At 51.8% G+C, this 25,473-nt stretch overlaps 2 protein-coding genes across 4 annotated transcripts in view; both read left to right on the top strand.

The window, feature by feature from the left end:
* ELL (elongation factor for RNA polymerase II) overlaps positions 1-25,473 on the top strand; it is a 72,121-nt gene that overhangs the window by 14,976 nt on the left and 31,672 nt on the right. The window lies entirely within an intron of this gene.
* On the top strand, positions 23,122-24,632 carry LOC113916925 (succinate--CoA ligase [GDP-forming] subunit beta, mitochondrial-like). Its single transcript, XM_027584179.2, is given in 4 exon segments — positions 23,122-23,362; positions 23,365-23,897; positions 24,112-24,157; positions 24,160-24,632. Coding segments are annotated over 4 exon segments (1,293 nt in total).

Below are 25,473 nucleotides of genomic sequence, written 5' to 3'. Positions count from 1 at the left end.
CCTGAAGCAAACTCCCTGCTGAGTGCAGAGCCTGTGAGCAGCTCAATTCCAGGTCCCTGAGATCATGACCTGAGCCAAGATCAAGGGCCGGCCACATAACCTACTGAACCACCCACGTGCCCCTGCTGTTCTTATTTTTTGACTTTGTTTCTCCTTTTTCAGAATCAGGTGGGACTGTTGAACTGCCGCAGGCTGGGTGGGTGAGGGGGTTACAGTGTGGTGGGGAGGATCTGTGGGGGGACATCCCCGTAAGGAGATGTCTGAGGCAGAGACAGGTCACAGCTAGAAGAGTGTGTTCCTTCCTCCCCTGGGCACACTATTTTTGGTGTTGGACGCTCACAGACGTCTGCTTGTTCCAGCGAAATGTGCTCAGCTCACAGTGGATCTGGCGAGTGGGATGAGGACAACCAGCACTGGTCGCCTGTGTTTAGCTTGTCTCCAGTTTGCTTTGGCACTGGGATGAGGCCTTGCTGGCTCCCTTACCTGTGCACAGGGTCCTGTTGGATGGGGGACTTGTGCACAGGGCCTCATGACCCAGTGATCTGTGCCAGTTCCTCCTGACAGGAAGTGGAGCTGTGTTAAGAAGGATTCTGAGACAGACTTTGGCCTAGAGTGTGGGATTGATGATACTGGCCCTTCCTACCTTCAGCTCTGCCAACTAATGTCTCTGTGGGGAGGGTCCTGTCTTGTCTCTGAATAGATGAGGTTAATGCCCCACCCCGTCTCCCGGGTGAGCCTGGTCTGTGAGAATGTGGCCAGTGAATGGGGTTCATTGGTTCCCAGGTATACAGGGCAAGGCTCACAGGCTGTCAGCAGAAGTTGGGCTGGGCTGAGGCTGTTCCGAAAAGACCCGAGGCTTTGGACCCCTTTTTCCTAAGGGGTGGATGGCAACTCAATGGGGTCTGTACCCCAGATCAGTGGTTCTTTTTTAAGATTTTATTTTTGACAGAGAGTGTGTACAAGCAGGGGAAGCAGCAGGCAGAGGGAGAAGGAGAAGCAGACTTCCCCTTGAGCAGGGAGCCTGATGCGGGACTTGATCCCAGGACCCTGGGATCATGACCCGAGCCAAAGGCAGACACTCAACCATCTGAGCCACCCAGGCGCTCCCCAGAGCAGTGGTTCTAATTAGCATTTCATTCTGGGATCTTCACATGGCTTCTGCCACCTGCCTCTCCTCTTTCTTGTCTTGGTCTCTCATGTGTAAATTCACTGAGGCCTGGATGCTTTCTGGTGATAGGAATTGCTAAGCGTGTGTTCTGCTAGGCACATCTCAGCTTTGGGGAGTGGCTGGTCTGAGTGGATGTGGTACTCCCTCTGTGCTCTCTCCTTGGGGCTCCCGGTGCTGTTTCCAGGGCTCAGCTAGTCAAGAGCAAGCACATCGCGTGTTGCAGGTGTGGGCGTCCCTCTGCTGTTGTGAAGCTCAGGGGGCGGACAAGCTTGGGGGTGTTGCAGGCAGGTCACTGGAGGATGCAGGATGCAGGGCTCAGGCTGGGGGTAGTGGAACAGGATGCCTCACCTTGGCTGAGTTGGGGCTGATTCCGAAGCAGCCTGCAGACCCAGGGGGTTGCCACTCCCAGATGTTCATGTGGGTGTCCAGTAGGCCTAGGCACAGAGGTTCCAGCTGCCTGAGCTGCTGTCCCTTGGACAGCTGAAGGCCAGGGTAGGGGACAATCTATATTGCTTCCAAACCTTCACTGGTGTTGACATGGCTAGGCGGCTGCAAAGTTAAGAGCAGGACACAGGGCTGGGAGGAGTAGGGGAGAAGGAACTGGCTATACAGTGTCACCACCCTTTGGGCCTCAGTTTACCACCCTGTGGGGTGGAGGTCATCATTATATTGTGTGTCTGTGTCTTCCTTACATGCCGTAGCCCCGGCTGTCCAGGAGAATAATTAAGGCCTGAGGTATCTCAGAAAGTCAGGACTTTTTTCCTCCATTGGAACCCTGGGTGGAGGGTCTCCTGGGCACAGACACCATAGACCCCAGCTCCGTGGGTGCTCAAGACTACAGGGTCTGTGTGAGTCCCCAGGACCTGCTGACTGGACAGGTTGGTGGCAGGACTCAGTAATGGCTATGGAGAGCTTCCCACAGCGGGGGCTGTCTCAGGACAGCTGGCAGGACATGTTAGAGGGGGAGTGAGGACACAGCCCCTGTGCAGACACAGTTGGGCCTTAGCCAGGATGCAGCCTGGATAGCTCTGTTTGTGTAAAGTTGGGCCTGATGTTTCTTGTTACTCTTTAACCTATTGATTAACCCTGTGGGTGGTGCTGGGCTCACCTTAGGCTTGACAGGTGAGGTTGGGAGGCCCAAAGTCTGAGCTGTGCACGCTGGCCAGTTCTGGGGAGATGAGCATTGCTGTTCTGAAAACCAGGTTCCAGGCTTGAGGGTTCTGAAGCCTCTAGCTGCTTCCCCTTCTCTCTGCCCTGGTCATAGATGAACACTACAGAAATCAGATGTGCACAGCAGTTTTATGTAGGAGTCCAGGAGGAATCCTGAAGTCTGCGGAAAATTTAGGGGAAATTTAGAAAAGCAAGCCCCATGTCATCATTTTTACTCAGGATGTGTGTTGAGATTTTAGTAACCCAGAGAGTCACAAGATTGTGCTTAAAAAACAGAACAGGAGTGGCATGAGTTAGCCCACACAGGCAGATCGCTTAACAGAACTGCCGGCCTCCCTGTCCTGTGCCCACTTATGGGGCCGGCCTTCCTCAACCCCTGTGCCAACCTGGCCCATCTCCACAGTGGATGAGCACCCATCACCCAGGGCCTGAAATGAAGCCGTGTGCGCATATCTTCCACGCACTCTGGCCACCTGGTGAGTCATCCCCAGACTCTCCAGCCAAGGTGAGGCCTGGGCAGTGGGTAATGAGTGAGTGGGATGTCTACATGTGGGGTCCCAGTCAGACCTGGGCCAGACTGCAGCCAGGCCCCAGGTATGACCACGAAGCAAGCAAACAGCCTTTTAGCACCTGGCCCTGTGCTGGGCAGTGAGGGTCCCAAGTGAAGAGTGACAGTCTCATGGTCTCTAATCCTGCCTTTGGGCCTGGACAGTTCCCTGGAGAGAGGACCTGCAGGAAAAGTGGCATTTCTGGGCCCTGAGCAGGTGGTGGAGAAGAGCCTATACCCTGAGGAGGCCTAGAAGGATATGCTGAGGGAGCAGCCTGGCCCTCTCCCTTGGGTACAGAGGTCAGGGTGACAGGTCAGAGAGGGTGGGAGGGTGGCCAGGACATGCTGTACCACAGGGCACCACATGCTTCTGGGCTTCAAGACACAGTGCACTGTGCCCACACCTGGAATGCTCTTCCTCCAGGTCTTCCTGACCTTCCCCCCGCCCCTTCCTATTTCATCTCTGGTCAGAGGGCCCCTCCTCCATGTGCCTTCCAGCACTCAGTGTTTCCTCAGAGGTCAGCCTGCTTCTGTCACAGCACACAGGGGCCCGGTGAATCTTTCGTTATTGGAGAAAGGTGTGGAAGGGCCATGTCAAGGAGGGACGCAGGTCCTGTGTGATCTCATGGTCCAGCTCACCTTGCACGTCTGTTCTGTTGCTCCAAAGGCGAACATTTTGCTACAGGTCTGGATACCAGCAGCACAGCTCCCGTGGTAGAGCCCTGGCCTGGTGGCTCCTGGTGCCTCCTTGGTGGAGGCCTCTCCATGTTCATAGGTTTGATTTTTCTCACTGTTCTTCAGCTCTGCCAGATTCCTTTTCCATAAAGAAAGCCCTGGCACCTCCTTTTCACTTGCATTATCCTGGTTCTCAGCCCAGGAAGGTGGTGTTCTCTCACAGAGCCCCATAAAGGCATCTTCGAAGCTCCCTGGAGCACCAGCATGGGCCCTCAGGGAGGACAGTGTAGTTGGACATGCCCTGGAATGGCTGCTCACGGCGTCTTCCCGGTAGTAGGCCTGAGCCCGGTGTGCTATACTGATTATAACACTTTTCTTTTTGAGCTGAGTTCCCTTTTTACCAAGTAAAACCAGCCTGTAAAGTGCCTCTTTATAAAGTAGGTGACAGGAGTGGGGGCCAGGGAGTCCTACCATGTGACCTGGCTTGGTCCAGGAGCTGGTAGCCTGTGGTGAGTTCTTGGCCCTGTGTGGTTGTGGGCAGTGCCTCCCCTGCAGGGTGCTCCCAGCTGCTGCAGCCCGCCTGTGCTGGGGGTGCCCTGGACGGCAGCATTGGGGCCATTTGCTTGGGGCCCTGGCCTGTATGTTACCAGCAACCAGGCTCGTGCCCAGGCATTGGCAAACCTGGCCAGGCTGCTGAGTGGTTTCCCCAGGCAGGGGCTTTTGGCTTCTGCATTTGTGGTCCTCAAACTTCTGTCCTAAGTTGGCTTAGAAGCAGAAAGACAGAGGTTATCTGTTTTCCTCACAGAACACTGACCATGCTGCATGCCTCATATCCTGGCACTTGGCAATGTAACAAGTGGCAAATGTCATCACTGAGGTTTGTCTTCCTTCAAAGATGGGGTTTGGGGAACTCCCATGTTTAGGGTACTGGAACGTCCTTGGTGGGGGACATTTAACTTTTCAACTCTAAACATTTGCTCCTAATTTAGCTGGTTGCAGGATTTTCTGTGGTGATGGGGTTGGTGGCCGCCCTGCCTGGGGCACTGTCATCACAGTACACCTTGGGGTGAGGCCTGCTGCTCACCAGGGCTTCCGCCTGGAGCAAGAACTACAGTCAGTGCAGACCTGTGCCTCTCCCTCCTTAGGGGCCTGTGCTCCTCGCCCCCCTCACCTGAGATGCCTTCCATCCTCTCCTCACTCATCCTGTCATGCCCATGCCCCGTAGAAAGTGCCCTGTCAGCGTGGATAGCTCTGTGGTCCCGGCTCCCGGAAGCCTCTCTCTACCCACAGCCACGGGGCCTGTCCTGTGTTCTTGTGGCCCATCACCCCAGGGTTGCTGTGTGTGTTCCCTTGGTCCCTGCTGTTCTGGAGCCCTTGTTCATCTCTGGCTGGACTGAGACCGTGGGTTCTTTTTATTTTATTTATTTTTTCTTTTTTTTTATTAAATAGACTCCACACCCATTGTGGAGCCCAGTGCAGGACCCGAACCCACAACCCTGAGATCAAGACCTGAGCCGAAATCAAGAGTCTGACACTTAACCGACTGCGTCACCCAGGTGCCTCGAAAGTGTGGGTTCTTAATGGAGGATATTGAGCCACAGTGATAGGGGCCACTCCTGGGGCCTTCCTGTCCCACAGCTCTGGGACATTTGGTGGCCTAACACAGGGCTTCTTCCACCGGTTACAAACCCCTTGTCTCAGCCAGCTGGGTAGCAGTGCCACTCAGTGCCACTGGGGGATGCTTGCAGTGATAGTGAGTGATTGCTGATCATGTGTCTCCCATGCCCAAATCACCCTCCCAGGGTGCCTGGGGACTCTGCTGCTCAGACCCCAGTGTGGTCTCCTTGGATGCCGAGGGCCTTTTCTTTGGAAGTCTCCTCTCCAGTGTCCATGCCTTCCCTGCCTCCCCACCCTCCTACCCACCGAGAGGCACATTCCCAGAGCCCAGGACTCTCCCCAGGACAGAGTGTGCATGGGAGGGCAGCACACACCAGGCCTTTGCTGTGAGCCTGTGGATTTGATTGGACCTTCCTTTTCTGGATCAGTGGCTTCTGACTTTATTTTGCTTTTGCATGTTGTAACCCGCTCTTGGGCACCAGCCAGGTGTGTCAGCCATACCTGCAGGAAGTACCTGGGATTGAGTTCCTCATGCACATCCTGCCAAGGCCCGTGGGTCCCACCCCATGACTCCTGTCCATCCTCGCCTGAGCAAGTGGCCCCTGGCCTGAGACGCTGGCCCATCCTGCCCACACAGACCCAAGGGAGGGCCCAGCTCTGAGCTGCTGCTCCGTGGGTTGTGCCTTATTCCCTCTACCCCCCAAGCCACCATGCCTTTCCCACTTCCTCTTGCACACCAGATTATCTGATTCTTCCTAATTTTGTGGTAGTGCTGGGCAAAAATGATACCTCCCTCTCGTTGTTTTGCTGATGACTTCTCATGTGTTTCAGCCACTTGCAGCTATCTTTTCAGTCTGTGCTGTGTTTATTGCCATTTCCTGTTGGTTGGTCTGTCTTTTAACAGGGCTTTCTCTAGCACAGGTTGACCCTGGTTCTCTCTCTGAGTGGTGTCTGCTGGCTGAGAGGGTGAGGGTGAGGGTGGCATCGTGGCATGCTCATTCCTTCTCCCTGGTGTGACCCACCATGCTCCTCATGGAGCAAGATCCCCCCTCTTGCAGTGAGCTTTGGCCTCAGTTGGCGGCTGGAAGTGGTGCTTGCTTCAAGGCTCTGCTCTGGTGAATTAAATATGTGAAGTTGGCACCCAGCGGCCTTTTGTCATTTCCTTGGGCATGACTGTGGACCCAGCTGGCTGGTGACTTTGAAGCACTCAGGCCATGTTGTCAGGCGCTTTTCCAGGGTCTCAGGTTTGCTTCACGTTATCTCAGTGACGTATTAATGAAAACACTAAAGTGGCATTTGTGAATTGGAAAATACTACTAAATTCTATGTGGCCCCTGATGGTTCCCAAAGTCCGTTCATACACATGTCATGTTCAAACCCACAACTGCTGACTCTTGGAAGCAGGGACAGTCAGTCAGGGCCACCGTGCTGGGCCATGTGATGTGTTTTCTGTCCCTGGGGCAGAGCAAAGGCACACCGGGAGGTCCGGGCACCTGTGCCATGCTGACCTCTGCAGGGACAAGGGTGTGCCGTTTGCTCTGACCACACAGCTGCTTCCTTGAAGTCCGTGGTTCCTCCTCTGTCCCTCCATCCCTTCCTCCTGCAAGGACTTTTCCCATTTCTGCTTTTGTCAGAGGAGGTTGTTGGAGGAGGAAGGTGCCAACAGTCCTGCTTGGAGAAAAACTACATTTGGTGTGCAGGATTTCAGATTTCATGACTGGAGGGTTGGTGGGGCCGCTGTGAAAGGAATCCACGACAGACATCCATGTGGTGAGTTCTCGGCATCACCTGAGGGGGTTCACTCAGATGTCGAACATGGACCAGACTCACTGTGATATCTACCACATACATGACAGATGTGGGAATGTAAGCATGGCTGGTAGCATGTTTTACTTAAATGAGTACTTACTATTATTAATTGCTTGTTATTACTTTGCTGAATAGTGTTTGAAGTCGATGCAGTTTCAGGAAAGTTTCTGTGGTTCTGATAGTTCTCTTGGCTTGGGGGCAGTGGCACTCTCTTTGTCAGTCAGGGCCTGTCCCATCGGCTGTCCCTGGTGGGGCCTTCTGGTACACCCAGAGAGAATTGATGCAGTGAGGTCACGTGCATGTTACTTCTGCATTGCCTCTCAAGGTTGAGGGTGTAAACTTGCCAGCTCCTGACTGCAGCCCTTGAAAGTCAAGAATGGGATCATTCCCATTTCACAGATGAGAAGACTGATTAGTGCAGGCATAACATCCATCATCACCCAAGGTCACATGGCCAGTTAAGGGGTGGTCTCCCTGACCCTGGTGGCCTTGCCCCCTTGCTTGTGTCAGAGTTGTTTTTTGTTTGTTTTTTCTTCCCCAAAGAATGTTGCAGTGCTTTATTTTACAGCACTCAAAAACTTGGAAGTGGGAGCTGGAGGTCATGTGTGTGGCAGAGCTGGTTTGTGCTGTTCCATACCTTTTTTCAGTGGCCTAGTGAGTTAGATCACCAGCTCTGTGAGACCAAGCCAGAGAAGTTAAGTATTTTACTTAGGTCACACAGCTTTTATTATTTTACTTTATTTATTTATTTATTTATTCATTTATTTATTTATTTATTTATTTAAGATTTAATTATTTAACAGAGAGAGACACAGCGAAGAGGGAACAGAAGCAGGGGGAGTGGGAGAGGGAGAAACAGGCTTCCTGCTGAGCAAGGAGCCCGATGCAGAGCTTGATCCCAGGACCCTGGGACCATGACCTGAGCCGAAGGCAGACGCTTAATGACTGAGCCACACAGGTGCCCCATTTTATTTTATTTTATTTACTTATTTTTAAAGATTTTATTTACTTTTGAGAGAGAGTGAGTGCATGTGCACAAGTTGGGGGAGGGGCAGAGGGAGAGGGAGAAGCAGACTCCCTGCTGAGCAGGGAGCCCAATGCAGGGCTCTATCCCAGGACCCGGGATCATGACCTGAGCCAAAGGCAGACGCTTAACCAACTGAGCCACCCAGGCGCCCCCATCACACAGCTTTTAAATGGCACATCCTGAAGCGGAAGTGAATCTTCTGATCTCAGCTTCTGGGCACTGAGACAGAAGTTTTGCTTTCAATTCCCAGTAGCTGTCAGTGGCCTAGTGTATCATTCCTGTTCTTGAGCCCTTGGTTCCCTGTCCCTACTAGGACTGGTTGATTGATGTGGAAGCTGGGCAAGGGTGCTGCTCAGATCTAGATCTCCTGTATGGAAGGGATATGACACCTTTGGGCACTGCCTCAGCTTTCAAGGGAGGTCAGGCCCTTTCTCTCCAGCTCTGGGTTGGGTTTTGAGTGGAGGGGGGAAGCTCAGACCAGGGCAGTTTTAGCTCCTTTAACTTTGTCATTCCTGCCTTTGTCTGTGAATTTTATGTTGAGTTCTTTGTAACCCAGGCCCCTGGCTGTGTGACATTTGCTCACCTGCCAGTGTGGTGGGCGGCATGGTGGTGGTATGAAGCCAGACCAGCCTCAGGCCATGAGGGAGGGCTTTAAAAGGCCTAGAGAGTTAAACAGACCTCTTGTCCTGGTCAGTTACGGGTTCTTAGCCTAGAAGTACAGAAAGGGTTTGGATTGTACTGTGCATCTCTCTGCTAATACATGCAGCTGCCCAGTGCCAGCAGGACGGTTCCGTTTTCCTTTCCTAAATAGACCTGCTGGCCCTCCTCTGGCGGACGCGGCTGGCCTGGAGTCCTGCCAGGTTCTGCTCTTGTGATGGCGCACATCATGAGCTGCTCCCAAAATGTAATTTCAGGCCTGAAGTAAAATGATTATAACGACCTTGTGTTGGTGAGTAGGAAGGCAGGAGACCTCATCTTTCCTTCTGGATGTTTCTTGTTACTGATGGGATGTTTGCTTACTTGGAAGACTTAATATTATAGCCACAGTGAGGCCACTGGACTCCTCCAGTCACCAGGGCTCACCTCACTGTTCCTTCTACCCAACCTATCTTTCTTTTAAAAAGTTGTTTCTTGCATCTGACTTCATTTTATTTATCTTTGAGCTCAGGAAACACTCCAGTGTGGCTTGTAGTCGGGTCTGGTCTGGTCCCGTCTGGTGTGGCCCTGCAGCTGAGTGGTGGCAGTGACACTTTCCCGGGGCACCCTTAGGGACTGCTGCTGGTTCCTGAGGGTGACGGTTGCTTCATTGTGCACCCGGGTTGCAAAACGCTCCAGGAGCTCCTGCCTCATTCCGAATTTTGGCCAGCATCGTCTCAGGGTCAGTGCTTGAGCCCCTCCTGTATGCCGAGAAGGTTTCCGGATGAAGCAAGGACTTACTTTGCTCATAGGGGCTCACATGTAGCTCTCCTTCCCTCAGGCCACATGTCACATGCTCAGGCATGGCGGTCTCGGCTCATTGCTGTCACATTCTGACGTTTGGCTTGGGGGTGCCTATAGGTGTCTGCGTGGGAACCTGGTGGGTCTGAGCTGAGTCCTCCTTCCCTTGTTATGAAACACCTCTGTGGCTGTCTTGCCTGCCCTGCTCATTGGTTCACCTGGGTAGGTTAGAGATGGAAAAATAGGCCACGTTCATGTCATTCTATCCTCCTGAGTGGGGTGTCTCACTTCCATTTAATGGTCTCTGTTTTCCACCCAAGATGAAGGCCCCATGCTGTGTGTTTGGGAGAGCCCAGAAGGGACAAAAGTGTCTTCATGCTGCCTGGAGTCCAGGGCAAGCTCCATGGAGCTGTGGTATAGAGAGGGTCTTTTCTGGAAAGTGTAAGCAGAGCTTCCCAGCATGGCCTGGTGGGCAGCTCTGGCGACAGTGGCCCCCTCTTGTCACTCTGGTCTCTCAGCTGCCTCTCACTGTCTCCTTCCTTTTTCATTTCTCAGACAAATCCTTGGGCTTGTAGAAATGGTTTGTCTTAATTGGTATAGCCCTCACTTTCCTTCTTGGTTGCCCCAGTGGTCTGGTCTCGATGCAGTAGACGAAGGCAGCCTGTGCTTGCCTCTGCTTGTCCCTGTTGGCTGTAGAAACCACGCTGGATCAGGAGCAGCAGCATGGTGAGATCACTGTGTGGCCTGGCCTGCTCGTTGAGGTACTCAGAAATGCACCTTTTATTTTGGGGGTTGGAGGGGGTCTTAGGAGGAATCATGAGGGTGGGGGTGGGGCACATACTTGTCCCAGCCTTTCCTGGAGTCATCTCAGCCTGGCCAGGGGGTCTTTATGGTCCTATTTTCCAGAAGAGGAAACTAAGGCTCAGGGAAGCTTGCCCATCTGCCCAAGGCCACGAGGATAGGAAGGCAGAGGCTTGGGTGTGTGGCTTGGCCGCTGGACTCAGAGCCCTACTCTCTGCTCCAAGCTGCCCTCCCCAGCTTTGGCTTGCCTGTTGTCACCTCCCTCCCTTGGTCATTGAAGGGTCTGGGAACACCTTGGGCAGAGAGGGCAAGGGGGCACCCATGCGCTTTAGGCCCTGCAGGCCATGCAAAGTGGCACCTCATTTGGGTCAAAGTGCTGGAGGTTGGCGTCAGAAGCTGCCATGCTCATTGCTGAACTTATTAAGTAGGTCACTGAGTTTACAAGATACCTGGGTTCCCTCTGGTCAGGCCTAGGTGGGGCCCAGACGTGAAGAGAACCATGTGCTTCCACATGGCAGAGTACTTGAGTTTGGGCAGGACCTCCCAGGGCTTGGCGTGCTGATGGAGGTTGAGCTGAGGGCAGTGCACAGGCGCTATCTGCCAGGGGGTATGGGGAGTTGGGGCAGAAGAGGTAGAAAGGGTAACCCCTCCAGGGAGCGCTGTTTGTGCCGACCTGGAAACCTGTGGGAGACTCCCAAGAAGGGGAGGCTTAAAAAAGGCCAGGCAGGGGCTAGGCAGGGGCTCCCAATAGAGCCCGGCGGGGTGGGGGGCGCGGGGGGGCATTCATGTCTAGGTGTCCTCTCAGTCATGTGATATCTTGTGTCCAAGTATACCTGTGTTGGTGATGTAATTATGGCATTTTTAGTAACTAGAACCAAATGCTCGTGAATTTGTCCATGTGTTCCCTGCTGCATGGAGACCCCCTATCCCACCCCTGTAGGTACCAGGAAACACCGGGATGTCAGTCCCCCAGAAGCACTGGTGTGGAGATTGGGGTATTGATGTTCCATGCCTGAGCTAACACTTTATGTGGCTTATCTGGTGAGTCCTCACTCTGACTTTCTGCAGCCAGGAGTAAATATTGGTTCAGAAACAGATTAGTGAGACTCTTTTTTTTTTTTTTTTTTTTTTTTGAACTCCAGTTGACTTTATAAATACCTTCCCAATGAAGCCATCCATGGCTGAACCTCAGTTGGGGCAGGTCCTGTCAAGACAGCGAGTCATGGGCAGGGGCCTTGGTCTTTTCTGGAAACGGATCCCTCTCAGATACCCAAAATATGTAGAATTACCAAAGCAATGCACTATGCAGAGAGCGAATAAAGCGTTAAAGAGAAATGTGTGACCTAGTAACACATTTACTGTTAATGTGTTAAATGATGAGATTTTAATTGCTGCTACATATATTGTAATTTAGAAATAGTAGTGAGTGAAATGACATCTGAAGGCATTGGCACAACTATCATTTGATGTATTAAAGCATATCAGAGTTGATGCTCCTCATACTGCTGCACAGTTGACCCTTGGCCAGTGTGGGGATTTGGGGCGCTGACCCCACCACACAGTTGAAAGTCTGTGTATGACTTTTGACTCCCCCAAAACTTAACTAATAGCCTACTATTGACCAGAAGCTTTACCTACAACATAGTCAGTGTATGTTTTGTATGTCATATGTATTATATACTGTATTCTTGCAAAGTCAGCTAGAGAAAAGGAAATTTTTTTTTAAAGATTTTCTTTGTAAAAAAATAGATTTTATTTCTTTGACAGAGAGAGTGAGCACAAACAGGGGGAGAGGCAAAGGGAGAGGGACAATCAGACTCCCTGTGGAATAGGGAGCCCAACGGGGGACTCAATCCCAGGACCCCAAAGTCACGACCTGAGCCGAAGTCAGACGCTCAACCGACTGAGCCACTCAGGGGCCCCTGCTCCCTTCTTATTTGAGGAGGGTCCTGGGTTCAAGTGTGTCATCTGCTCTTTACTGAGCAGGTGACCTTGAGCAAGTTGCTTGGCTTCCCTGAGCCTGTTTCCTTGTCTGCCTGAAACTGACCCTGGACATGCATGGCCTTGTACACAGGAGGTCCCCATGGTCAGGCTCTTGAGGGCCAGGGGCTCTGGGCATCTGGCAGAGCCCATGCTGCTCTCTGCCCTCACCACACAAGAGGCAGGTACCACTGCCCCGTGTGCTTTGCAGGATGAGCCCAGTTTGGTGCCATTTTTCACTGGGCAGTGTGCTCGAAGGGATGGCCATCTCTCTGTGGAGTAGTCAGTTGGCAGACCTTGGTGGATGCTTATGCATGACTTAACCCAAGAACAGGACTGATCCTTTTGTGTCATGGGAGCCAGGCGGCGGCTGCCGTGCATAAAGCAGCAGTGTGGGACGAACTTCCCCCAGCTGCTCACCTGCCAGGTGCCCTCAGGGGGAGGGTAGTTGAGGATGCTCGCCACTCAGATGCTCTTCAGCTGGCCTCTCAGCACTTGGAGGGCCACACTCAGCACCACATGGGGATAGCAGGCAGAGTGCCTTTCTTGGGATAGTTCTGGAGCCCGTGCCTGAGATTATAGCTGGGTGGGTAGATAGGCTCTGTTCCCTTGGGCTCCACAGCTCCTCAGCTTCCAGAGTTGGAAAGTCCAGATTATTCCAGGAAGGTCCATTCTGTTTGTCCAGGTGATAGAGGATCTTGTCCCAAAGACAACAATTAGGCCCCCTGGAAGCCAAGCCAGGATCTGAAGGGATTGATCTGTTCTTGGCTCTAATAGTGATGAAAGCCGAGCGCCTGGCAGCCGCAGGGGACCTCATTGAGGAGACATGGTGACGCTCTGTGGGTGCAGGATGCAGGGTGTTGTTTGGGCCTGGAGCCTCCCTATAGGACCTAGCCCAGCTCAGCCTTGGCCAAGTCAGGTTCTGTTTCTTAAAAGTAAAAATGCACGGATTTCATGCAGCCTGCTTTGTGTCAGAACCAGTGAGGGTGAGAGCTTTCATGAGACATGCCTCTAGTAACTAGGGGCCCATATCTGAGCCAGCTGGCTGCTATGAGCCTGACCCCCAAACCCTAAGTCTGGCTCCCTGCACAGTGCCTGCTCACTCCTCCCGGAGAAGGAATACCATGGACTGAGGGCAGCCAGGTCGGCTTTCTGAGGCCTCACTGAAGGCCACCTCACGTGCGTTGGTTACATCTACTCTGCTCTCATTTAGAGTGTAGGCCCTGTTGAACCCTGGGCCCAGTGCCCTCCCTCTGGTGTCTGCAAGAGTGTGTTGCCAATGATCAAGGGACTCAGAACTGCAATGTGGGTGGACCCAGACCCCCAGACAATTTTGACACCTCTTTGAGATGTTTGGAGTGTTCTGGCTCAAAATATTAGAGCTTCTAGAACAAGAGAGGGTGACCCAGCTCTCTGGGGAGGTTGGCTTATCCAGACGTTCCCCTAAAGCCTCAGGGATGTCTTTGGAGGTCTTAGAAGGGATTTCCCAGGTGAACCTTGCCCTGTGTTCCAAGGTCAAGTCTCTGAACTGGCCTTCTGGCAGAAGCAGCCTCCTTGGCTCAGAGGCAGTCCCCATTCCCAGGGCCCTGGTTGGCAAATGGCAGGGTCCGCCTTCTCTGTGTTTCTGAGCAGTTAGAATTTACTCCAGTGCACTGATAAAGCTGGCAGAGGGTGTTGAGCACGGCCTGGAGCTGACACCCAGGCTGGTTGGAGGCTGGTGTTATCTGGAGGCTTCGCTAGGGCTGGAGGGAGTGGAGAGGCTGTGGAATCACAGCGCGTGCCCAGGTGACAGGGCTGGACCAACACTGGGCGCTGAGGCTGGGAAAGGTCCCTGACCTGGTGGCTCCCCACTTGCAGGTCATGCTGTGTGTGTGACAAGGATGTAGGAGAGTGACCTTTCACTAGGCACTGACCAGAGGCCATGGGGTACCATTGTGCCCCGAAGGGAAGAGAAGCCTGGGTTTGCAGCCAGGGCTTTTCTTTGTCTGTGATTTGGGCCTGCGTCTCCGGGGACAAGTTTGTGGTACTTTGCAGGGTGCAGGCTGTGAGACAGAAGACGTGCAAGCTGTGCCCACTGGGAGATGTGGAGCATCAGGTAGCCCGAGTCCTGGGGGGTTCCCCCAGAGGACCTGGTGACATAGGTCAGGCCCTCAGCTTCCTCCACTGTCACTTGATCCTCTCTCAGGTGTCTGAGGAGTGGGGCTGTCATGCCCCCCACCCCTGCCCACTGGGCTCTGGGGGCAGAGTGAAGGTTGACACTGAGTTCAGTGCCTGGTGTGATGAGTTTTAGTCGAGTTAGAAAAACAAAAGAAGCCCACCCAGCACTCAGGCTCCTCATGAGGCTGTGTCAGGAGAGCATTGGTGCAAAGCGCTCTGGGTGCTTTTTTGCTTGTTGATCCGTGTTTCCCGTGTTTTCATTGGCCTGGTCAAGGCCTGTGTGAGAGAGAGGAGAGGCTAAGGACACACCTTCCTGAGGTTGGCTTCTGCCTAGACAGAGTCTCGGGTCCCAGGAGCAGAGTGAGGGGCCAGGGACTGGGGTTCTGTGCCTGAGCTTGCTCTGTCCCAGAAGGTGAGTGGTAACACAGAAAAGACGAGATTTGAGGTTTGGCGGTTTGGCCATTTGCTACCGTGGGGACAGAGGGACCGAGTGCAGCATGTGGATCTGGCCCCTCCGCAGGCTGTGCTCAGCACTGCAGGCTATGTGCACTGCGGATGTGCAGCAAATATCGAGGTAGGGCAGCTTCTTAATTTTTCTACTTGAGGAAAGGCAGAGGGGAAAGATGAAATAGTAATGAGACATGGGTGTTGAAAAGAAGGCCTGACCCAGGCACGGGTTGCACGACTTAGAGAGGTGGCAAGGGCTGGTAGCTCACAATAGCCACACTCCCCTGAGAGCAGACCTGGGACTGTGGGGGCATCTTGCAAAGGGCCGTGTTTTCTGTTGATGGAGCAGGGCTCAGTGGCATAGAAGCACTTCAGTGTGAAGAGTTTTGTTTAGTAAATGTTTGTCTCATCCTATTATCATGGGATCATGCACCTTTCACAAGGAGTTTGGATAAATTGTGAAATTGGATTAAGATCAAATGGGGTGGTGACTGAGCATGAGCCATTCAGGGACCCCAGGGCTGGTCCTGTGAGGTTGAGATAAGCTCTGCTTGTGGAATGGGGACCCCACCCCCCCATGACCTCCAGCAACCTTGTCTTCTCTTTGTGCCTCATTTTCCTCACTTGTAACAGTGGTTATCTGATACCTGAGTAGTTGAAAGTGGGGCTTTATGATGGAGGCTGGTTGTTCAAGATATCACAGATTGTTGTGTTCGATTTGGCTGCAGATGCTGTGCCGAGCCTGTGCCTAGCATGTCCATGTAACACCCGCTCTGGTCAGGGCTCAGATGCTGCCCACCCTCATCTGAGTGGAGCACGTGCCAGACCCTGCCCTGCTGGTCCTTCTGCACTTCCGGGATCCTGATGTACCCTGTGTTCTGATTCATTTGGTGTCCCAGCTGGAAGGTCATTGCTTTGGGCACCCAGGGGTAGTCGTGTTGGCTGATATACAAGGGGACACAGGGAAACCGGTGGGGGAACGGTCTTGGCCCCATATGGCCCCGGCCCAACTTTTTGGCCGTACCAGTGTATAAGCAGTGAGAGCTGTAGTTCAGGGTGAGGGGCTGGTGTGGTGGAAGGAGGACAGTACCTGGCCCACCCCACCAGGGTCATGAGACTAAGTCCAGACGGTGTCTGAGTGGTCAGCATCCAGGGAACTTCCATGGTCATGATCCAGAGTGCACCAGACACGGGAGTCAGAGAGACACTTCAGTGGGACTGGGAGGATTGGAAGGCTGGACCCGGCAGTTCCCTAGAGCTTCTTCTCTGGGAAAGGAAGGGAGAGTTGGTAAGAATGGCAATTTAGAAGATTTTCATAAAACAAAACTGTTTAAAAAAAATAATAAGTGCCACTTCATCAGAATTAAGAACCCCTCTTTGAAGGACACTGTGATAAGAAAGAAAAGACAAGCTGTGGACTGAGAGAGACTTGGCAAAACTCACGTGATAAAGCTCTTGTATCCAGAACATATAAAGAACTCTCAAAACATAGTACTAAGAAAATGAGCCAGTTTTAAAAAATGCACTACAGCTTTGTGTAGCTTCAGCGGGAAGACGCAAGAATGGAAAATTAGTCCATGAGAGACGCTCCGCGTCAGTGGTCAGTAGGGAAATGCAAATTGAAATCACAGTGAGCTACACTGCCCACCTTTGAGAATGGCTAAAATAAAACAGCTGACAATGCCAAATGCTGGTGTGGACAGGGCGCAGGTGGACACTTCTCATTGCTGGTGGGGACGCAAAATGATGGGGCCACTCTGGGAGATGGTTTGGCAGCTTCTTGTAAAGTTAAACAGACACTTAACCAGAGGACCTCCCAGTTGTGCTGTTGGGTGAAACGAAAACTCATGTCCGTACAAAATCCTGTATGGGAATGTTTATGGCAGCTTTATTCATTTCCTCAGAACAGGAGATGAACCTTGTGTCCTTCAGGCAGCAAATGAATGAACAAGCTGGTATAATGCAGTAGGTTAACAATAGTAAAAAGGAATGGACTTTGGAGAGGACAGCATAGATGAATCTCAAAGGCATTGTGCTAAGTATGTGTGGTCAGCTGGATAAGGGTCTGATAAATGTCCAGGACTCAACCCCTAGAACTTGTTAATGTGACCTTAGATGGAAAAAAGGACTTTGTAGGTGGGATTTAAGTTAAGAATCTTTGGATGGGGAGATCATCCTGAATTATCTGGGTGGGCCCTAAATGTAATCACAAGTGACCTTATAAGAAAGAGGCAGGAAGGGGCGCCTGGGTGGCTCAGTTGGTTAAGCCTCTGCCTTCGGCTCAGATCATGATCCCAGGGTCCTGGGATCGAGCCCCGCGTTGGGCTCCCTGCTCAGCAGAGAGCCTGCTTCTCCCTCTCCCTCTGCTGCTCCCCTGCTTGTGCTCTCTCTCTTTGTCAAATAACTAAAATCTTAAAAAAAAAAAAAAAAAAAAAAGGCAGGAAGAGATTTGACACAGAAGAGAAGGTGGTGTGACCATAGAGGCAGAGATGGGGTGATGTGGCCACAAGCTGAGGGATGCCTAGGGTCCCAAGAGGCTGGAAGAAGTGAGGAAGGACCACCCCCTAGAGCCTCTGGACAGAGTGCAGCCCTGCCCACACCTGGATTTCAGCCGGGGAATACTGATTTCAGACTTCTGGCCTCCAGCACTGTGAGAGAATACATTTCTCTTGTTTTCAGCCACCAAGGTTGTGGTGATTTGTTACATTGGCCACAGGAAACTAAGACGGTATGATTCCATTTATGTAACCTGGGACAGGCTCAACCGTAGGGACAGAAAACAGATTTGTGATTGCCAGGGACTGGGGATGGTGGAGAGTTGGAGTACAGGTGGGTATAGGGGGAATCAGCAGAAAAAAGGTGGCCCTTCTAGTCTGCCTTTATTTGCTGACCCAAGAAGAGCAAACAAAACATGCAGGGGTGGGGGTTGTCTGGATCACAGTTTCAGGTGATTTGCATCTTTTTTTTTTTTCCTAATCCTCAAACTTTTCTAAACCTCAAACAATACTCTGTGTACCTCCATGAATTTAGATCTAAGTATGTGCGGTGCTGGCCCTTGTGTGGGTCCTGATTTACACCTGGCTCTTGGCTGCTTGGAATCTCTTTTCTTGCTTTTTAGATACAATTTTTTTAAAATGTATTTATTTATTTTTGAGAGACAGAGAGAGAGAGCCCACGAGCAGGGGGAGGGGCAGAGGGAGTAGACTCCAGGCTGAGCAGGGAGCCCAACATAGGACTTGATCCCAGGACCCCGGGACCACGACCCAAGCCGAAGGCAGACGCCCGATGGACTGAGCCACCCAGGCGCCCCCTTTTCTTGCTTTGATGTGTCCCTCCACATAGTGATGAATGTGCTTCCATTCTCCCTGTCTGTACTTCACGGAAATGGCCCCTCACGGTCCCAGACACTGTCTAAGCTCTCCACAGCCTCGGCATCCTGCTCAGAGTCTGCCAGGAAGTTGCAGGGAGGATTCCTTGAAAGGAGTTTCCCAATTGTTTGTGCTTTACTGGAAAGGGGGGGACAGTTGCCAGGAGGTCGGCAGCCAGGCCTTTTCTCAGGACTTAACTGCCCCCTTTCCTGGCCGCATTCTGCTCAGGAGCGGATTGAGTGATTGATCGCAGCCCCTGAGAAGTGCTGGTGCGCTTCACTTGTGCTTTGCCAAGAGGGACACCCTTTAAGGAGGAACAAGCTCTTCTTTTCAGCCCATTTTCCACAGGCACTTCTGTGTTCTGGGGCTCAGGCTGTGCAGATGGCAGGGAGCATGTTTCCCCGGGTGGAGTTCAGTGCTGCTTCCCACGCAGGGCCCGTGGCGGACGTCCTGGGGCTCTGTCCAGGTCAGGCCAGTCCTCACTTGTCCTACCTCTGCTGGCTCTGTTCCCCTTCCCCAGATGATGTGCAGACTCCGTGCTTTTGTCTCTCACTGGCCTGGCCCCATGTCCGTTCTGTGTGGTACGGGAGGTCCCGTACGTGTGCACTTTTTATTTGAAACCTTTCACGTGGGTGTGTTAATGTGTGGGGATGACGGAGACGAGCACGAGTGGCCCCGTGCCATCACCCAGCCTTGCCCTCTGTGAGTGCCTGACCCTTCGCGGTCCGCCTCTTCCCCCTGCTCTCCCCTGTTCTGTTGAGTTTTGATGGAGCATTTGTAAAACAATCCCAGGTATCTTTTCCTTTCACCCTTGGCTTTGTCAATGACTGCGTTGAATGTTAACAGACATGGACTGTTTCTTTCAGATGCAGTCTTCACTCAGCTCTCTGAGAGCACCGGAGAGCAGCCCCTGGCCCCCTTGCAGGCTGTCTCTGCTGGGTCTTCACTTGGCTGGGTCCATGCAGAGCCACATGGGATGTGCATGTCAAGTCTGGTAATTTATAGCACTCCATCCTTCTTCCTTTTGTGCCATCCATCTGTTGAAGAAACCAGGTCATTTGTCCCGTGTAGTGTCCCACGTTATGGCCCACGTTCTGCTTTGAAGATTGCTTTCCCCTTTGTTTTCCTCATGGCAGCAGTTAGCTCAGGGCTTCCCTGCTTCAGCACTGCTGACACTGGGGGTAGAGCATTCTGGGGTGGGGCTGTTGTGGGCACAGCATCCTGGGCCTCCTTGCACCTGATTCCAGGGGTGCCCTCCTCCCCAACCAAGTATGTCTCTGGACTTCATCAGTGTCCTCTGGCAGGATCACCTGGTTGAGAACCCCGAGTGTAACTCAGTGCCTTACCTAGTGTGCTTCCTGGACCTGGAGGTGGATTTTGTAAGCTACGTCCTGTGGCTTTACCCGTGAAGTGCTCTTCTCCGTGGAGAGCTCTATGGGGATTCTGGCCATAGTGAAGTTCTAACTCGCCCTCTCCCAGTCCTAGCTTAAAGGGGTCTTGGGCAGCACTCCATGCCTCCTCCCACGGGGCTACCTGTTCCCCTGCTCTGCTTGCTCCCTATGTCTTCCTACCCTCATCAGCATCTTTATGATACCTGTGGGAGCTGCTTGGGGACAGAGACTGCAGGGTGTTCTTTGGTGATGCCTCCTCACTGCCCACCCCCACCAGGCCTCTTGACTCACCCTGGGCTCTTGGCTGAAGCACAACACCAACAGTGACACTTGTCCCAATGAACTCCTCGTTTCAAACCCTACACACGTCCAATAGGAGATGACGTTCTGCTACACAGGGTCCTGATAGGGCCAGTAGGGGGGCAGCCCTCCATGCCTGCTGCAGTCACTGCAGTCGCTGGGCTGCTTTGCCCCTGGGGAGGATGTGACCTCTGAGCCTATGGTGGGAGTGACATGACCCCTCAAGAGGGTCTGCAGAGACTAGAGGCATCGTGTGTAACTTTGCCAACCTGAAGCGCAGCCCACACAGGCACTGAGCGTGACACATGCAGACAGGTAGTACCGTGTCCCAGAGACTGTTCTAGGAAGTTACAGTACCTGGTGACTTGCTAATCACAGTCTGGGGAATAACGCGGAAGCTGTCAAGGCAATAGGGAAATGGGCAGCACCCTGACTAGTCTTTTGGACCCTCCTGGCCTTGACATGTTTGCCGCCTTTTACCTTCTGTCCTGCTGAGGCGGCAAGGTCAGGGTGACAAGGCTTCCCTAACAAATGGTATGTCCCTGGTCCCATGAGCTGTTGTTCCCTGCAGGGAACAGCCAGCCAGAAGGCAGTGGTGGGGCATGTTAGCACGGTGAGCCCATGCATTGCCAGGGTGTCCCAGCTGCTGGGGGCCAGGCCAGGCGGGTCCAGAGGGTGAGCACTGGTCCCACTGCGAAGGCATCTCCGACAAGGGCTCTGGCCGCTTGCTCCACAGACACTGTTGGTGCCACACCTTGAGGAGAAGTCCACGAGCCCAGGGGAGGCCCTGCACTAGCCCCACGGCCGCTGACTTGTTTGCAGCATGCCTTCTTACCCAGGGCTTCTGTCCCCGCGGCTCCCTCTGCAGCCCAAGCTGCTCCGAAGCTCCGCCCCAGCTTGCTCTCTCTTTTCTTTTCTTTTTTTTTTTTTTAAGATTTTATTTATTTATTTGACAGAGACACAGAGAGAGAGGGAACACAAGCAGGAGGAGTGGGGGAGGGAGAAGCAGGCTTCCTGCGGAGCAGGGAGCCCGATGCAGGGCTCGATCCCAGGACCCTGAGATCATGACCTGAGCGGAAGGCAGACGTTTAACCGACTGAGCCACCCAGGCGCCCCAGGTCTGCTCTCTTGCCATGTGCACCGTACCCCTCACTTGATCCTTCCATGTGCAGTCATGGCCATGTGCTGGGGTGGCCTGTGTCTGGTTGTCCTGCCCTGCCTGCCATGCTCTGTGAGGCACAGCCTGGGACCTGAGGGACTCGGGAAATGCCCCTCGAGTGCATAAAGGGGTAAGTGGTCCAACCATGCTAGAGATGCACGGCCAGCATGTCTAGCAGGCAAATGTGCAGAGTCTGGCTGCTCTACCCCCCAGGGCCGTGGCTCAGGGAGGTCAGGGTTAGCTTGGCACTGGGAGAATGCAGCCCTCCAGTTAACCTCATGCCTCAGGTCATGTGGTGGCAGGACCCTGGGATTTGCTTCCATCTCCCTGCCCTCACCCACCCAGGTCCTTGTGCCTCACTGCCACCCTTTCAAGGCTGCACTTCCAAATCCTTACTTCATCACTGTTTATGCCTTCAACAGTCAGTGATCTACAGAAATGTCACCATGAGACAAAGTCTTCCATGTTCATGCACACATTCCCCGTGCCCCAGTGCTCTTCATCCTGGGTGCAGATCCACGTGTCCATCTGGTGCCACGCTCCCTCCTCCCGAAGGACTTCTGGAATCTTCCTTGCAGTGCAGATCTACTGCAGAGATGATCTCAGCCTTTTTCTGCCTGAACAAGTTTTTGTTTCACCTTCTCCTTCACTTGATAAGGAACTCTAGGTTGACATTCATTGCTCTTCCCTCAGTCTTTTACAGATGTCCTTCCACGGTCTCCAGGCTTGTTTCTGATACTTGGCCTTGTGAGTTATCTTTGCTCCTTGGTTCTTGTAGCATGTCAATCAGCGGTCATACTGATTTGCTTATGGTGTGCTGTGACATGGTTCTTTGTTTTCCTGCTGGAGCTTCTGGAATCTATGGAATTATTGTGTTCCTCACATTTGGGCCATTATTTCCTCAGATACCAAGCTCCTGGGATTCCAGTTATGCATATGTTGGAACTCTTGGTACCATTGTCCCACGGTTCACCAAGACTGTGTTCATTTTCCTGTAGACTTTTTTCTGTGTATGATTCATTTTGGATAGTTTTTGGTAGTTTGTCATCAGGTTCATAACCTTTTTTTCCACATTGTCTAATATTAATCCCACTTCATGAGTTTTTGTTTCCAGATATTTCATTTCTCAGCTCCAGAAGTGCCATGTGGCTCTCTCCTCATACCTCATATTTCTTTTCTCACCAGTTCAAGTTTCTTTTAAACCCTTGAACATTTTTCAAATGTAATGGTTACTCTAAAGTGAAGCCCTTGTCTGTCAGTTCCATTGTCTCTGTCCTTTGTGAGTCGATTTTCATTGGCTGAATTTTCTCCTGGGTTGGGGGGGGTCACATTTTCCTATAACTTCACATCTCTGGAGGTTTTTGGTTTTGGATACTGAGTGTTGTGAATTCCATGGGGTCATGTGCTGGATTTCGTTGTCCTTCTTAAAGTGTGTTGGTTCTGCTGCTGGCTGCTGGTAGGCAGTTTGGTTAGTGGTGGGTGAGCTGATCCTGCGGAAGCTTGTTTCTGAGATTTTCTAGTAAAGGGAACTGAGTGAAGCCTTTACTTGAGGGCTAGATTAGCTCCACTGCTGAGTGGGGTACAGTGAGAACTCCCTTGGACTGGCAGCAGATATGGCCTCTCGTAGGCCATATCCTCTGGCTTGGGGCCCTGCCTCGGGGGAGTGCCCCTGAGCCTTCAAGGGGAGCAGCTTAGGGCCCTGTGCAGGCTCCAGGAGAGGCTTCTGTACTGCCCTCTCCTCCAAGGGCCTCTGCCCACACATCCAGCCCCTTTAGCCTCCCCAGCCCGTGATCTGGAAAGTTTCTTGAGGCACTGAGCTGGGCAGTCAGAGGCTGTCACAGGGACCTATGGCATTTGGGGGTCCCCTCGGCCTGCCTGCCCCACCCTGAACCTGACTCAGAGGGAAGATTAAGAATTGGTGAATTATGCAGCCAGCTTTATTCCAGTCGGTTCTTGGAGGTGACAGGCTTGATGCGTTTTGAGTCATTCAAATTAAACATATTTGCTTTACAGTAAATAGCTGAGAACTTTTGTTTAGAAAAATAAAAACCTTGGTTTCCTGTTTAAGATGGCATCTCCCGCAGCAGCGCAGGCCCGGAAAGTTCTGCGAGACCTGGTGCTCTGGCCCCTGCTGCTGGCGGTGAGATCCCAGGCAGTTCAGTTAACCCCCCGAAGATGGCTAAACCTGCAGGAATACCAGAGCAAGAAACTGATGTCGGACCACGGAGTCAGAGTTCAAAGATTCTTTGTAGCAGACACTGCAAAGGAGGCTCTGGAGGCTGCTAAGAAACTAAATGCAAAAGAATTTGTTTTAAAGCCCAGATCTTGGCTGGAGGAAGAGGAAAAGGTATCTTCAGTAGTGGTTTGAAAGGAGGTGTTCATTTAACAAAAGACCCTCAAGTCGTGGGACAGCTGGCTAAACAGATGATTGGGTATAATCTAGCCACAAAACAAACTCCAAAAGAAGGTGTGAAAGTTAACAAGGTGATGGTTGCTGAAGCCTTGGACATTTCCAGAGAAACCTACCTGGCCATTCTGATGGACCGGTCCTGCAATGGCCCTGTACTGGTGGGCAGCCCTCAGGGGGGCGTTGACATTGAAGAGGTGGCAGCTTCGAATCCAGAACTTATTTTTAAGGAGCAAATCGACATTATGGAAGGGATAAAGGACAGCCAAGCTCAGCGGATGGCAGAAAATCTCGGCTTCCTTGGGCCTTTGAAAAACCAGGCTGCAGATCAAATTAAGAAGCTGTACAATCTCTTCCTGAAAATTGATGCTACTCAGGTGGAAGTGAACCCCTTTGGTGAAACCCCAGAAGGACAAGTTGTCTGTTTTGATGCAAAGATAAACTTTTTTTTTTTTAAGATTTATTTATTTATTTTGAGAGAGTGAGAATGAGAGAGAGAGTACATGAGAGGGGGGAGGGTTAGAGGGAGAAGCAGGCCCCTCGCTGAGCCGGGAGCCCGATGCGGGACTCGATCCCGGGACTCCAGGATCATGACCTGAGCCGAAGGCAGTCGCTTAACTGACTGAGCCACCCAGGCACCCCGATGCAAAGATAAACTTTGATGACAATGCAGAATTCCGACAAAAGGACATATTTGCTATGACGACAAATTGGAGAATGAGCCCATTGAAAATGAAGCTGCCAAATATGATCTAAAATATATAGGACTGGATGGGAACATTGCCTGCTTTGTGAATGGTGCTGGACTTGCCATGGCTACTTGTGACATCATCTTCCTGAATAGTGGGAAGCCAGCCAACTTTTTGGATCTTGGTGGTGGTGTAAAGGAAGCTCAAGTATATCAAGCTTTCAAACTGCTCATAGCCGATCCTAAGATAGAAGCCATCCTTGTCAATATTTTTGGTGGAATTGTCAACTGTGCCATCATTGCCAATGGGATCACCAAAGCCTGTCGAGAGCTGGAACTCAAGGTGCCCCTGGTGGTCCGGCTGGAAGGAACCAATGTCCACGAGGCCCAGAACATTCTCAGTAACAGCGGACTCCCCATTACTTAGGCCGTCGACCTGGAGGACGCAGCCAAGAAGTCTGTGGCCAGCGTGGCTAAGAAGTGATAGCTTTGTCCTGACCCCTTGGAGGAAGAAGTCCATTTTGCCATAAAAAGGATTGTTTCTCTCATCACTGAAGGAAATGATTATCCCATTGGGAAAAAAGGGAGAAGGGGTGAGCCAGAGGATGAATCACTGTACCTAAGATCTTAAATCTGCATTTTCTTGAGTAAGATAGCTAGACAGCCTAAATAATCTGATTTCACTTAGAATCTTTATTAATGTCCTGTTCTCACACTTCCTCTGTCATGGTAAGCCTGCTCAGTAGGCATCGTTGCGCCAACTTTGGGGGAGCAATTTATTTGGCCAGTGTGTGTATATACACAGAATTTGAGATCAGACCCTGGTTCATTTACAACAATTTTACAACTTTAATAAAAAAAAAAAATTACATGCTGTAAAAAACTCAAACAAGATTCCATTTGACAGATTGTCAAAAAGGTCCAGCTAAGACATTCAGAACTGTTGTACACTGCAACAGTTTCTACAAGTTTCTAATTCCAACAGCCTTAGGAAATCCCTGGATGTTCCAAAACATGCTATTGTACAGTGGAAGATCCATATTAATATCCCACTACCGTTTGCCTTAATATTGAATACACTGTTTACCTCACACTAAAAATAAAGCCGGAAGCCTTATTTGTGATTTTGGCATAGAAGGTTCTATTTCAGTGTCAAAACCGAAGAATGTTGATTCTTATGGAAATCTCCATAATTAAGTCATTTCAAGACGAGACAGTGCTGAAGATCAAATTATATTTTGTCGGTATTTTCTCTCTCCTTCCTTCTCCTTCCAGAATCTACTCGCTGGGGAGAATGTAATTGAGAGAATGTGGCTTTTTCTTAT

The sequence above is a fragment of the Zalophus californianus genome, chromosome 1, assembly GCF_009762305.2.
Source record: "Zalophus californianus isolate mZalCal1 chromosome 1, mZalCal1.pri.v2, whole genome shotgun sequence".
Classification (NCBI taxonomy): Eukaryota; Metazoa; Chordata; class Mammalia; order Carnivora; family Otariidae; genus Zalophus; species Zalophus californianus.
Note: the sequence above shows the minus strand (reverse complement) of the source record. Positions and strands in the feature narration are given on the sequence as shown.